Below are 14,713 nucleotides of genomic sequence, written 5' to 3' on the forward strand. Positions count from 1 at the left end.
GCAGCTATTTTAAACACGAAACGAAGCCTAAAACCTGGCAAATGGCCCATGATGAAAGTCAGAGACCACAGGCCTGTGACTCTACCTCCTAAGAGGTCTTCTCGGCTGCAGTGAGGGGCTGAGCTGTCCTCAGCTGCTGCAGGGGGACCTGCAATGTGTGCGGAGGCCGTGCCGGGTCAACAAGTGCAGCCATGGGTGGGGCAGCGGGAGGGGCGGCCACAGGCTGCAACCTGAGCGGATCACCCTGGTGGAACTTACCTTTCTTCAGCTGAATTTTCCTGCAGTGAGCAGCCCACAGCCTGCAAGAGATGGTACGGCTCAGGGTCATGGCCCTGGGGAACTCTGCAGATTCGGGTAAGTGATAACATGACCTGCTCTGAGGGACTGCGGTCTGATGACTGGGGATCCTCCCCAAATCCCTTCACAGGAGGCCTGGACGTTGGTCCATGGAAGCTGGAGTCCATCCTACCTGCAGCTGGCCCATGCCTCAAGATTTAGACATGAACAACACCCCTCTCAATAAACAAACATACGTAAAAGAACAAAAACCAGATGCAAAACAAAACCCAACCCTCTACGTCTATTAAAATGCTATCGTTTCTCCCCGTCTCCTCTCCCCTGCCCTCCCTCTCTTTGGGGAGGTGGAGATGTGGGGGCATTTCAGGACGGGGAGGTTGAAAGGGAGAAGCCACAGGGATTTCCTTCTACATCTAGAACTGGTGTCAGTTCCTTGGGGAATAAAGCCAGGCAGAGTGTCGGACACACACACAAAAAACCAAAAGACAAAAAAAAACTTCCAACCCTAAGCAAAGACTAGCTAGAAGGCAGTGTTGTTATGCAACTTAGAAAAACAACATAAATGCCAAAAACAAAAAAAACCAAAGACAAAAAAAAACTCTGGTCAGAGCTGAGAAGTGGGCACAGTGGTAACTAACAGCCCAGTGAGAATAAATGGCCTCAGGGTGGAGCCACGAGGCTAGCTCACGTCCTACTGGCCGGGAGCTTAGACGGAAAACCAGTTATTTCATGGTCCACAGCATCAAGGGAAAAGGGAAGGGCTGGTCCAAGGCACAGACCCACAGGGAGCACTGAGAAGGCTGGCCCCCCGCTGGGTGATGCTGAACTGATGGGCAGTGGCTGAAGAGGGAGGCAGCAGGGAAGTCCTAGGGGAGGTCAGAGCACAGGGACAGCCCGGCCATAGAAAGCCCTCTGTCCGACCCTTGCCTGTGCTTTCTCTTCTTCTTCTGTGAGGGGTTCATGAGCTCATCTGTTGGCAGCTTCAGGATAAGTGATTCTTTGACTGCGAACTGGAAGACCTGGAAGAGAAATCCAACAGGACCTGTCACTTCTCCTTGAGCTGATTGGTCAGATAAGTGACCCAGCCAGGTGCTGGGCTTGGGAGAGTTCTGGAGAGCTCACAGGCCGATGACTGAGCATCTTCAGTAGGGAGAGATAGAGTGGCCCTGGGACATTGGGTTACTGGCTCTGAAGTTAATTCTTAAGTGTTTATCCTGATTCGAGAAGGAGAAATACTGAGTACAGGTACAGCTTTCCTGGTCAGTAGCTTTCATCTACTGCTCTGCCTACCAAGCCCTGAGTGGGCCGATTCTTACCAACAGTAATTGCCTCTTCTTAGGAAGGGCAGCACCGTGTACCTTGTGTGACTGAGTCTGACGGGACCAGAGGTACCACCCGGCTAACACTAGCTCCCTCTGTCGGCGTAAAGATGTCAGAGCCTTGACTATTTCAGTAGCACAGCGTTTCAGGAAGGCTGGTTCCCGTTCAATGTGCTGCTTCCCTTAGAGCGTTCGTTTTCAGCTTTTTCTTCTCCTTTTTGGTTACAGGCCCTCTTGAGATGCTGTGAAAACTATGAATCTTCTTCTCAGGAAAATACACACAAAAATGGTTTTGCACACATTTCTGCAGGTTTTTAGGTCAAGAAAACCTGTGCCTTGGGGAAAGAGATGTGAGCTCCAAAATGAAAGCAAACGGCACTTCAGCTCACGGCTCTATTTGCTCTAAGTAGAGGGAGCATGAGGAACACGTCACAGAGACACTTTCAGAAGGTAGGGAGCTACGCGAGCAGGGCTCAGGCTCTGGCGTTCCTCTCTCTTTGGACGGTTTGGCCCTAACACCTGACTCCCTGTCCCTGTGCTTCAGTCTGTCTCCTCACCGCAGGCTCTTCCTGCCTCCAGAGTATCAGTAGCTGCTACCAGATCGTGATTCTACAGATGAGCTGAGTGAGATGGACAAGTGCCAGGCCCAGCTCTTAGGGGTCATATTTAGAAAATCTGATGATTCAGCATTTGAAGAATAAAGCAACTCAGAAGACTGATAGGTGGGGTGGGGTGGGGGCAGTGGCAGCTGCCGCTACAGAAGCAGGAGCAGCAGTGGAAATGCAAGATGAGAAGATCCCCAGAAAGACCCAGGAGTCCCTTCTAGGAAATGGGTCCACATTTAGAAAGAAAGGCAGGAACCAAAAAAAAAAAAAAAAAAAAAAGGCTGAAGAGGGTAGAAACATCCAGAAGAGGTAGAGAGTGGCTAGAGACAGAAATAAGAATTCAGCAAGGAGAGCAGATCCCCAAACCTTGCTAGGCCTGGCATTCGCAGGAGGCCCCATGTTTGGGGAACCCACCTCATGGCCCAGAAGCACAGGCTCATGAAGGACTGAGCCTTAGACAGCTCTTGTCCAGACAGGCAGTCTTACAAAATGGCAAAAAGGGGACTTCCCTGGTGTCGCAGTGGTTAAGAATCCACTTGCCAATGCAGGGGACACAGGTTCGATCCCTGGTCCAGGAAGATTCCACATGCCGCAGAGCAACTAAGACCGTGCGCCACAACTACTGAGCCTGCGCTCTACAGCCCATGAGCCACAAACCACTGAGCCCACACGCCACAACTACTGAAGCCCGCACGCCTAGAGCCCATGCTCCGCAACAAGAGAAGCTACCGCAGTGAGAAGCCCGCGTACCACAACTAGAGAAAGCCCGCACGCAGCAACGAAGACCCAAGGCAGCCAAAAAAAAAAAAAAAAAAAAAGGCAAAAGGGCCACCAGAGTAGCAGCTTGTTCTTGTTCCTTTCAGACAGTACCTGTTTGCACGTCTTAGTCCCCAGAAGCCTGGCTATTGAACAGAAGTTGTTGAAGTAGGTTCCATGAAAGACTCGAAAAAGAGATTCTTCAGCCCCGGTCCACTCCACAGGCTCCGAGGGTGCTTCCACTACACAGAGCTGAGGTGGGGCCGGACTAGCCTTCTGTTTCGTGGGGGTCTGACAGCGAGAGTTAGCCTCTAAGAAAGGAAGAAATAAGAGAAACAGAAGAAGGTGGAGTGCAGTTGTCATCAGTGGTGCGCCACAGACTCAGTACTTCATTCTAAAGGCAGAATCATTAGGAACAAAAATGTTCCCTGTCCTTACTGCTTACAGGTGAACATGTGGAAAGAATGAACAATTTTCAAAGGTAGTGATGTTAGATGTTAGGCAATGATCCTGGGTTTACCTTGTGTGGAAAGAAGAGATCATTTTCTGTTCACTGTACCTGAAGAACTGGAGGCCCAGTCATTGCCAGTGTCCCTGTCACTGTCCCCTTCTTTGGTCTCAGCCACAGCAGAGGCTGAAGTGTTGGAACAGGAAGCACTGACCACATGGTGCCTTCGCCGGCGACGCCCGGAGCACTTGGAGCGAGGGTTGTGGAGCATGGCATACTCCTTTGCTCCTTCCTGCAATGGCCGTGTCACAGTTAGGAAACAGAACCAGGCCCAGAGCCACCACGTTGTTCCCGTCATCACAAACTATCTTCAATATCTGGGCTTACTTACAACAATGTTTTTTCTTTTTCTTTCTTTTCTCTGTACCACATAAGTATGACCACATGATAGTTTCTTAACATTCTAAAGCTTACAAACTTACACCTCTTCACAAAAGAGCTGCCCTATAAAATAATCTTTATAAAGATATAATCGATGCATCTATGCATCTTCAACTGTCCGGTGAGTTGTATCTTACGTTCATTTGCACGCTAGCTGTCTGGAATTTGAGAACACATTCTCCTGTAGATGAGAAAATGAGGTTCAGGGACTTCCCTGGTGGTGCAGTGGCTGAGAATCTGCCTGCCAATGCAGGGGATACGGGTTCGATCCCTGGTCCGGGAGGATCTCACATGCCGCGGAGCAACTAAGCCCATGCGCCACAACTATTGAGCCCACGTGCCGCAAATACTGAAGCCCGTGCTCTTTAGGGCCCACATGCCGCAACTACTGAAGCCCGTGCCGAGCCCATGCTCTGCAACAAGGGAAGCCACCGCAATGAGAAGCTCGGGCACTGCAGCGAAGAAGAGTAGCGCCCGCTCGCCGCAATTAGAGAAAAGCCTGCGCGCAGCAACAAAGACCCAAAGCAGCCAAAAAAAGAAAAGAAAGAAAGAAAATGAGGTTCAGAGAGGGGAAGGGACCTGCTGAGAGCATGTAGTTAATATTCCAGAGTAGGTACAAGAATCAGGGCTCTTGGTATCCAGGCCTCACTCTTCTTTACATTTAACCACACTGTCTCTGTTTCAATAAGAAAATGTATAATCCCTGAATTTGTATAATATTACTACTTAATTTTGGAACTTCCCTCCAAGTCAGTATTTTAAACTTGGAAGAATACTGTTTTGTTACTTTATAGCTACATTTATTGTGGGTTTTTTTTTTTTTTTTAAAAAAGACCAAATAACATCATTCAGCTTGATCATCTATCTTCTCACCAGACTTGGTTTCCAAAGATTTCTAGCTGTTTCTGAAAACTAAATCTACAAGTAAAGGATAAAGGTTTACCATGACTAAGGATATTCAGAAGGCCCTAAAAGAAATTCCAAGAGAGAAGTTTTGAATTTAATTGAATCTGATATTAAGGGCCTATGCTATGATGTGACATACACAAGATTCCAGGAAAACTACTGTGGAGAGGGCAATGTCCTTCCGAGTTATATAAATGCTGGTATGTTGACATAACATGGTGTTAAAAACAAAAAAGCATGGACTGTGGAGTTAGACCACAGCTTGAATTTCCTCACTGCCACACCACTGACACAGTAACAATCTTTAGGCAAAATATGAAACTTTTATAACCTATAGTTTCTCCACCTCAAGATGTTGTTATAAGCATGAAAATAAGATAATATATGTTAAGGGCCAGCCTACTGCTTGACACGTAGGAAAGCGTTAGTACATATTACGGAAAAAATAAATCAAAGTCTATTTATTCTTTTGCGTTACCATATGGCACATTTTCCAGATTTTTATCCAGTGAAACTCTCTACCATCTTCCTTCTATTATCCCACTAAAGATGGTCCCAGAGGCACTTGGCTGTATAACCTCATTTTAATTGATAGCAGAAATTTTATCAAGGTATTTTATTCTTTACCTAAGCTCACCCTGTTGTGTAGAAAGCAGAACTGTGTCTTTGGCAAGTCCAACTGAACCTATTCCCTTCGAGCTCTCAGTGTACCGCCTCCCCACATGAATGCAGGAGACTTTATGCCGCTGCATGAGGTCTGTCCATCGGGGAAGGGTCCATCTGGTTGATTAACTCACATAAGACATCAGCACCTTCACGTGTTATTCCTCCTACATTTATATGCATTTAAAGGGAGACAGCAAAGAGAATGGTGTCTCACACACACATACAGCTCCAGTTCAAACAACACAGTTTCAGACTCTGAAATCTGAGTGGCTGCTACTTAGAGCGAGAAGGCCTTCAATGTTCTTCAAACCTCGCTCCACAAGACTAACTTCACAGTCCTACTACTGCAGTAACTGAGAGCTCCTTAAGAGCAGAAGCCATGTTTCATCTGTACTGTGTGACCCCCAGGGTGCTATGTACCAGCTCACTTGGTTTGTGTTTCCTGGGGTAGAAAGCCCAAGGACCATTTCCTGCTCAGTTTTCAACAAAGTTTAACAATGGCAGAACAGCTTAAAAACGTACCAGTAAAAGGAAGCAGTCTGTGCCACATGGTTCTGGCTCAATCTTGATTTCTTTGTTCTTGCGTTTATATACATTAGGGGTGGCATGAAAAGCTGGAAAACACAAAACTGTCCTGTTGCCAGTGGTTCATCCACTTGACAGGAGGGGGAGGAACAAAATTGAATTAGGGAGCTACTGCAGGAGAATTTAAATATAAACAGCTATCATCAAGGTGCACAAAACCAAATCATTTCTGACATCAACACACTTCTTCCAAAGCTAGGGGGTACTCGGGGACAACTGTGTTGCTGGTTATTCTGTCCTGACCATGCAAAGCACACTGCACTATAACTGAACAAGAGAAAATAGAATGGGCCCTTTGTAAAACCACCATCAGATCAGAAGCCGGGAACTCTATCGGATAAACTGAAATAAAGAGAAGGAAGTGGTGGCTGGGGATGGAAAACGGGAGAGCGTTTCAGGGCCGCCCCACTCACGGTGAAGGAAGCAGTCGTATTTAAAGCAGCGCCGGCAGAAGAGCGTGTGGAAGGAGTGCAGGGACTGCTCCCGCTGCACGGACTTAGCATTGGGGCCATCGATGTTCGGTGTGCACTGAGGGGGCAGTGCATTGGGGTCTGACATCTCTGTGAGCTCTCGATACCTAGTTAAGAAAAGAGAGGTGAGAGTTCCTTCCAAGGGAATGTTTGCACTGAGAAAATGCACACTGAGTAGTGATAGTCATCGCGAATGGTCTGCCAAGGGAGAATGGGCGTTTTTTTATAGGTCTTGATGTATAACCAAGTGGGTTCACCGCTGTAATTATGCTGGGCTCGGCGTGTGTCTGAAAGTAAAGGGAGGCAAAGATTTGATAAATATGGTGCTGGAGTAATTCTCCAGAAAAGTGGCAAAATCTTTAAACTTCTCTGCCCAGACTTACTTAAAAGCCAGCAAACGATGTCCCTTAATATGGGAATGGGCATTCAGAGGTAATCAGAAGTGTAGGCAAATCATAATGCACTTACCAGAAATGGGGCTTTTTATTAACCAAAAACAAGCTTGTATGAAAGTGTCCCCCCCGCCCCCCGGTGCTCTACGTGGCCTGCAGGGGGCAGCTTTCCCTACCTCTCCTTCATGTCATCTGGGACACCATTTTCAGGGAACATTGAGGCAATCGCACTGAAGATCATGTCATTTGGGAACTGTTTCTTGGAACTCTTTTTGTTGCCTGAATTAGAAATGACAAAAAGTTCCTGAGTGCCATAATCAGAATATGCAAACAAAGCTATTCGATCGTTTCTCCTTTTGTCACGGCATTTTGATTAGAGCTGCTCTGTTAACCTAACCATGGACGGTTTAGGAATACATAAAGAAGGTCAGTGCTACCTGGACCTATCTAATAGGCCACCAGTAAATAAGGAAATCAGATTCATCTACATGTTAACAACAAAATCCACAGTCCAGGGGAATTCCCTGGTGCTCTAGTGGTTAGGACTCTGAGCTTTCACTGCCGAGGGCCTGGTCGGGGAACTAATATCCCACAAGCTGTGTGGTGTGGCCAAAAAAAAAAATCCACAGTCCCAGACAGAATCTGGAGGTGAAAACAGAAGTTTTTATGGAGAGACCCGAGCGCAGAAGGACCCCACCATAATATTGATGCTGAAGAACAAGATGGATACTATAACTTCGTTATAACAAGAGAGAGACACTATGTGTCTAGACATATAGTATAATTAGATAACATAAAGTATAATTAAATGTGAAATTAATTAAATAAATATTGACTAACATGGGAAAATGCTCATGATGTATAAGATTAAATAAATAAGGGGTATAAAATTATGTATGGGTATACACACATATGTGGCGTGACACCAATTTCATATACCACATATGTATGTTAATTTACATATGTACTTTTAAAAAATTGAGGTATAATTGATATATAATATTGTACCCATTTTAGGTGTACATATGTATATTTATATATATACATTTTTTAAGTCTAGAAGGAAATAGTAATACTGGTTATTTCTAGGCAGCAGCATAACAGGGTAATTTTATTTTCTTCTTTATAATTTTCCAAAGACACTATTTTTATAATTAGAAATGCACAATGATTACTGTCTAAGTTCTCCTACTTTCTTCTTCAGCTAGATCACAGCTATCTTAAACCATTAGTCAGTGAACACATTTTCCTTTTAAGTGGACCAATGAGAAGCACCAACAGCCTTTAATAAGCAATAAACTTCTGTTTTTGCCTTCCTCCCTCTCACTGTCACTTTCACGGTGGAATTAGGAAGTCGTGCTATTCACCTTCAATAGCATGTCGTTTTCTCTTTCTTGTTACTGGCAGATCCTCCTTGCTGTCATCTTGCTTTCCATCTGAGGTATCGTTGTGCCCTTCTTCCTCCTCATCTGAGTATTGATTCAGAGCATCTACCAACTCCAAGAAAACAGCGTCACTAATCAGGACAGACCCGGGAATCATCTCTGAAATATAAGATTTAGATGGATGAGCAGTGGTCATTTTATAGTCCATTAGTCCTCCTAGGAAGATTTTCCTGTGTTCACTCCTGAGACCCAGATAGATAATATATGTACATTTTTATGTGGACAACCAGGGAATTACAATAATTGGATTGGCTCATACAACTGCAACAGTTCAGCTGGCTAGAGTGGGAAATCCAGTTATGGGCTTTCTTTTTACTGGGGTCTTCACTTCCTCAGTAATATCAACCTGTATTTATGGTCCAAAATATCACAAAAGTGTTCCAACAATACAAATGGGACAGAGGAAGATGATAAAATGAAAATGTACTTGGTTTTGCTGCTGATGGGTCAGTAGTGACTCCTTTGAATCAAAAGACAGCATACTTTAAAAAAAAAATCATACTATCAGTATATGGGGTTATACTACAACTTAGGATAAAGCCTCTGAACACTAGGGGGCACTGTGTATAAATAATGTATTTCAACAGCATCACAGCAGCACCCACAATTGTCAAAAGATCGGGTGAGGCTATTGGTTTGCAAGTCCATGGAGAGTCTCTCCCTATCTCCCCTTCTTCCACACTAATGCCTTTTCTAGAACTACAACTAAATACAAATGACTTGCTTTTGAAATCGTATACAAGCCACTGTGTCCCTGTCCTTTGAAGTAAAAGGCTTTTGCTTTAGTCTCCCAGGTCTTCCCTGAGTCACCAAAAGACTGGCTCAAGAGGTAACGATTAGGAAATGTGAAGATGCAGAAACAAAGAATAGCTGTTGGGCCAGGAAACTGGTAACAGTTTAGACTATAAACCTACAACGTAGGAGAACCACCGTAGTCCCAGTTCCCCGAAAGACATAGATACAGGCCTGACACGTGTTCCTAAGTTGTCTTACAAGAAGCAGACCCCCACCAGAGGAAAACTGCTGACCACAAGTATGCAGACCCTAGACTGGTTGAAACCAGAAAGTTGATGATGCTTGAAATTTCACCCTGATGCCAACCAATCCAAGAATTGGGCACAAGTTGATCATGCACCCTGCGGCCCCCTTTCTCACACTGCCTTTAAAACCCCTTCTGTGAAAGCCATCAGGGAGTTCCGGTCCTTTGGGCATGGCCTGTCTTTTCTCCTTGCTTGGAACCCTACAATAAATGCTGTACTTTCCTTCACCCCAACCTGGTGTCAGAAGATTGGCTTTACTACACGCGGACAAGCAGATCCAAGTTTGGTTTGGTAACACTTTTAGGAAAGTCATAATATTATAACCAACTTCTGGGAGATCCAGGGGGTATCTGGATCTAAGAAGAGAGGTTATACTCATTGCCAGTCTCACAGAAAGGGAAACAAAGAACAAAACAGCCTTGGATGGATTTATGGAAAACTCCTAAGATCAAACTTATTTGTTCGCTAAACTTTCTCTCTAGCCACTGATTACTTTTATGTCCCAACTCCTTTTTTTGGCCATGCCACATGGCTTGCAGGATCTTAGTTCCCCAACCAGGGATTGAACCTGGGCCCCTGGCAGTGAGAGCTTGGAGTCCTAACCACTGGACCATCAGGGAATTCCCCCAACTCCTTTTAAAATTTAACAGGGGTGTTGGTAATATAAAATGTTTACTCCCAGCCATGTGGTGACATTGAAATATTCTTCAGTGTATACACCATGAGGCAGTAGATAAAAGCAAGACAATGATGCATCAAATAAGAGGCACCATCCTAACAAAGTCCAGGAGCCAGTGCCACTACCTTCTTCACCGTGCACTTTGCCATCGTAGTTATTGATCAGCTCCTCAATGAAAGTCTCATCTTCTTCTTTCACCTCATCTCCCATGTAGGGAATATTGCACAAAACTGTCTCATCTTCTACCTGAAATCAAACCAGATGTGATTCATTCCATGAATCCACTGTGAAGCTCCTCTTTCCTGTTTAAAGGAACCCTTGCCAAGCCTTTTTTGCTGCTTTGAAGCCCCTGAAAATGCCTTTGGTTACAAAGTTAACTACATTTTAAAGACTGGCCATTTTGTTTTGCCAACAAAACCTCAAATGGAAGGGGGTAATGCTACTCTTGGAAGAAAAAAAGAAGTCAGTTTTACTATTGGAGAATATTAACTACCAAATGTTAAGCTGGATATTAACAATGATATTTTCACCAACATCTAGAATGTGACAGCACATTTCTTTTTCACAGTGATTCCATCTATTACGTCATTTTATCCACTAAACATCATTGTGAAATAGGTACAAATATCACATAAACAACAGCCTAAAAGGTCTTCAATTCTAATTCTTCTCATAAGTGGAGAGACAGATGAAAGGAAGGCTTCCAAGAGTATAATCTGCAGTATAACTGGAATGTTTATAACAGAAACTGGCAACCATAAAGTATTTGTATATTCTATTATATAGACTAAGACTAACCTCGGATAAACATAATAAAAAATTATGATTACAATTCAAATTACTCACACTCAGTGGGAATCTAAAGTCAATTGCAGTGCAAGCTATGTATATTTTCTGGCAATAAACAATACTAATGGATCATTTTTATTTTATTCTATTTTATTTTATTTTATCTTATTTTATTTTTTGGTTCAGCAGAGAACGGTCATTCTTAGTTCTCCAACTATCAAGTAAAATTACTCTGAAGTTTTCTTCTAAGAGATGATTTCCTTCTGTAAACCTATACCCTATTCCAGTCAGCAGAACTGCTATCTGTCACCAGGCATGATAAGCGATTGCCATCATATTTAGAGAGGACTGATTATCAGAACCACAAATAATCCTAGTAGGAGTCAGCATAAAGGCGCAGATGAAAGGACTGTAGATCCATGTGCACCTCTGTTATCTTAGTTGCTTTCATAGCATCTTGCCTTTAGGGGATTAAGAAAGGATTGCTCCATCAGCAGGGAGTTGTCAACCTGCTGAAAGAAGTGTCTGATTTAGACTGCATTTAACTGCACATAATGTTATAAAATTGGGCCAAGGTAGTAAAGGAAAATTGGACTCTTGCCCAGTCTCTTTCATTCAAAAAAGAACCAGCATCAATTCTGAGGTACACTTCAGAGAGCCCAAAATCTAACAAGTTAGAACAACTTGCCATATGTGTTTTTCAGAGTCAATAAATTACAAAAACATTCTGCTCTGCAGGTCCAAGCTTTGTTAAGTATATTCTGACAATATTTACCCTGAGAGGAGTGCCAGCATATCAACATTAAAAAAAAAAAATCATTAAGTTTAAACAATCACCACGGTACTTTCAATACGTACCATAAAGTTCTGCTGGAGAGGGGACCAGGAATACATGATGGGAACCAACGCAACTGTGTTCAGAGACCTCATTAACATATGCTGGCTTGCAAATCCTGGGAAAATGCTCTCTATGGTACACTGAAATATAAGAAATGACATGGAAAGGGAAGGGCAAGCACACAGCCCAAGAGAGAATTGGAGTTTCCTTCCAAAATGATCCCAGTAGCCTTCTACTTCTTACAAATTAATAAGCTGAGGGTTTTGTAACAATCAGCTCCTAAAAGGAACAACTCAAGTGTAAACCTGTGGAAAGCAGGCACTGTCTCTTATTCACCTGTGCATCCTCTACAGAGTCCAGCACAGTGCCTCCCACACTCAACTGATGTTTATCTCAATCTAAAACTGTTGGTCTCCTTGGGCTGAACCCAACAGCAAAGGGCCTCTGAGAGTCCTGGGAGATAAGGAGGAAGATAAGGAAGTTTTCCTGAAGACCTAAACTTTAAGACAGTGGACATCAACTTAGCTGCATAGCTTGACGGGGACAGTACAGGCGGAAGCAAAGTAGTAGAGAGATTACAGTCACATTCTGCTTTGGGAAAGAAAGTTGCTCTCAATAAACTATCCGCTTTTTATATTTTAAAAATATTATCTCTATAAGAAACTAGGATGATTTTTTAGTTTACAGAAAGGGATGTCCCTTTGATCAATACACTCCTATCCGTTATCCATGGCATTCCTTTCCCAATTTCAAAGTAGTGGAGGTGCCAAACAAGACACAAAAAAGGCTGCTTTGAAGCTTGTATACAGAGCCCAGGATGGTAGACAGTAAATGTCTTATTTTTCTATGAAAAACTCATGATTATACTCATTAACTGAGAACAATTACCATCCCAGTTATTCAAAGATGACTGCAGTAGCTGTATCCATTATCCTTATTTTCTAATATCACAAATACAGAAAAAAACCCTTAAGTTCAAGGAAGAGAGGAAGGCTGAGCTTAGACACTGGAAGTACCTTTTTGAGAAAAGGATGCCCACTCACAGGCTTCATCAACTGAACAGGTTGGACACGAAGCTTCTTCCATTCTTCATTGAGGATCTGGGTTTTTTCTTGAACTTTTGCAAAATTTGCTACATACAGAGCCTAGCAGAGCCGAAGAAAAAACTGTTAGGATTTCAAGAGAAGACTAAGAAAAAAGAAATCCAACCCCTCCATATTGGATCAATATGTTAAAATACATAACCTTTCAGTTAAGAAGTATTTTTACCTTTGCACCCATATTCGCCTGAAGCCGTTTAAGTTGCCGAAGTCGCATGTATTCAGATTTAACTTTCCTCTTCCAGTAAGTGATACATTTGGAAGTTGGGGGGTTTGGTATATCCATTTTGCTGTAATCAAAGAGAGACGGAGATGACAAATAGCATTCAACTGCCTGGAAATGAAGCATTCCACAAATTCAAATAAACATGGTCAATTATGCTTTCATTCCCGTTATGTTTAGTCATAAAAACATAAGCTGAAAGAACCCAAATCTATGAGTTCAACAGAAACTTCCAATTAAGAAAAGATTTCATACCAGCAATTTCTGGTCTGATTACCCACAGGCTTAGCCTCTGTCCTCCTGCGGCACCTTGTTTTTAATTTAGCTCTCAAGAAGTTCTTTCACAGGTATTTAGGAACTTGGATTACTTGGAAATTTGCAAGTCTACCCACTACCTTATTAAGAGAGATGTTTAGCAAGAACTAAGTTAATATCAAAGAGCTTCGCGGAAAGATCCACCCACAGGATAAAACTACACCCGCCAAACTGCCTAAATCTACCACATGCCTAGCAATAAAGGTCGGATATGACAACAGCATAATCTTATCTCCAAATCAAGACACATAGAAATATATAACATTGCAAATCACTTTTTTGGGGGGGCAGTGTTTGAATTAAGGTTCACAGTTTTAAAGAAGTACTTATTGTACCACACTCTACCTACCTCGTAGAATGCAGGGCAAAGGGTATAGTTTTACAGGTGTCTTCTGTTCTTCAGAGGAATGGCAAGACACAAAGGCCAAACAAATGTTCAGCTTTTCAAAAGAGAATAGACAGTGGTTTCAAGTCAGTGGAGCATGTTTAGACCCTGATTCCCTCAGTAGGATGCTCTCTAAGAACTACGAAGACTTTGAGGTCTCTGCTACCACTATATCTGCATATAAGTCAGGTCCTAATAATACTTGATGCCATTTGAGAAGTGTGCTTTATTTTATTGAATTCTATCCTTCCAGTCATACATACAAATATATTCTCACAATTACCAAGTGTGCTTTTCTGCTTTTCTGCACCGATTTCCAGGCTCAGCCAGCAGGCCCAAAAATTAATATTTCAGAGAAAGAACAAATATTAAGTGCATGTAAAAATTCAATAAAATCTGCAAGGTTACGTTTTTATTCTACATCAACTACTTAGGTTTCCTGGAGAACTAAGCCTATTTATTTCACCTAACATTCTATATTTCTAAAAACATTACAAGGAGCTATGAAGAGCCAAAATTTGAAACAGAAACTAAAGTTTAGAAGCATTTTATTTATTTATTTGGCTGCATCATGCGGCATGTGGGATCTTAGTTCCCTGACCAAGGATCGAACTTGTGTCCCTTGCAGCGGAAGTGCAGAGGTTTAACCACTGGACCGCCAGGGAAGTCCCCTAGAAGCATTTTTAAATTACCTGTTTTCACCCATAAGAAATGACAGCACAGACAAGAAAACAGCAAAATTTAACCCACTGTCACACATATGCCACCACCAGATCATAATTATATCTCATGCTACTGGACTTCAAGAGGACTATATCTGAATGTTTCATTTAAAGAACCAGACGGATTGGTGTAATGCTATGTTAAACTTAAAGGATAAATGAAGTAAGGACAGAATAGCAAAGAAGCAGACAGACTCACTGTGTTTACTGTTAAAGCAATCAAGTGATTCAAGCTCTTAAAAACAGAATTCTCTGTGAGTTAAATATTATCTCTCTGGGGGAAGGGAATTTA

General features: G+C 42.9%; 1 protein-coding gene across 4 annotated transcripts in view; it reads right to left on the reverse strand.

Moving 5' to 3' along the window:
* Positions 1 to 14,713, reverse strand: part of EZH1 (enhancer of zeste 1 polycomb repressive complex 2 subunit) — a 31,710-nt gene that overhangs the window by 6,350 nt on the left and 10,647 nt on the right. For 2 of the 4 annotated variants that reach the window (XM_022557742.3, XM_022557741.3), the window contains exons 2-14: positions 13,664 to 13,754; positions 12,946 to 13,066; positions 12,693 to 12,821; positions 11,697 to 11,816; positions 10,175 to 10,295; positions 8,253 to 8,429; positions 7,062 to 7,164; positions 6,437 to 6,600; positions 5,961 to 6,052; positions 3,537 to 3,717; positions 3,092 to 3,288; positions 1,219 to 1,316; positions 259 to 299 (exon numbers count right to left, since the gene is read on the reverse strand). In XM_022557742.3, the coding sequence (XP_022413450.1) occupies positions 259 to 299; positions 1,219 to 1,316; positions 3,092 to 3,288; positions 3,537 to 3,717; positions 5,961 to 6,052; positions 6,437 to 6,600; positions 7,062 to 7,164; positions 8,253 to 8,429; positions 10,175 to 10,295; positions 11,697 to 11,816; positions 12,693 to 12,821; positions 12,946 to 13,062 (1,540 nt within the window). In that variant the 5' untranslated portion in view covers positions 13,063 to 13,066; positions 13,664 to 13,754. The remainder of the gene's footprint in view (positions 1 to 258; positions 300 to 1,218; positions 1,317 to 3,091; positions 3,289 to 3,536; positions 3,718 to 5,960; positions 6,053 to 6,436; positions 6,601 to 7,061; positions 7,165 to 8,252; positions 8,430 to 10,174; positions 10,296 to 11,696; positions 11,817 to 12,692; positions 12,822 to 12,945; positions 13,067 to 13,663; positions 13,755 to 14,713) is intronic. The other 2 variants (XM_089901303.1, XM_089901302.1) reach the window with 2 other exon arrangements.

This window comes from Delphinapterus leucas, chromosome 19, assembly GCF_059928025.1.
Source record: "Delphinapterus leucas isolate spDelLeu-1000000601 "Yukka" chromosome 19, BTC_Dleu_Yukka2, whole genome shotgun sequence".
NCBI classification, from domain to species: domain Eukaryota; kingdom Metazoa; phylum Chordata; class Mammalia; order Artiodactyla; family Monodontidae; genus Delphinapterus; species Delphinapterus leucas.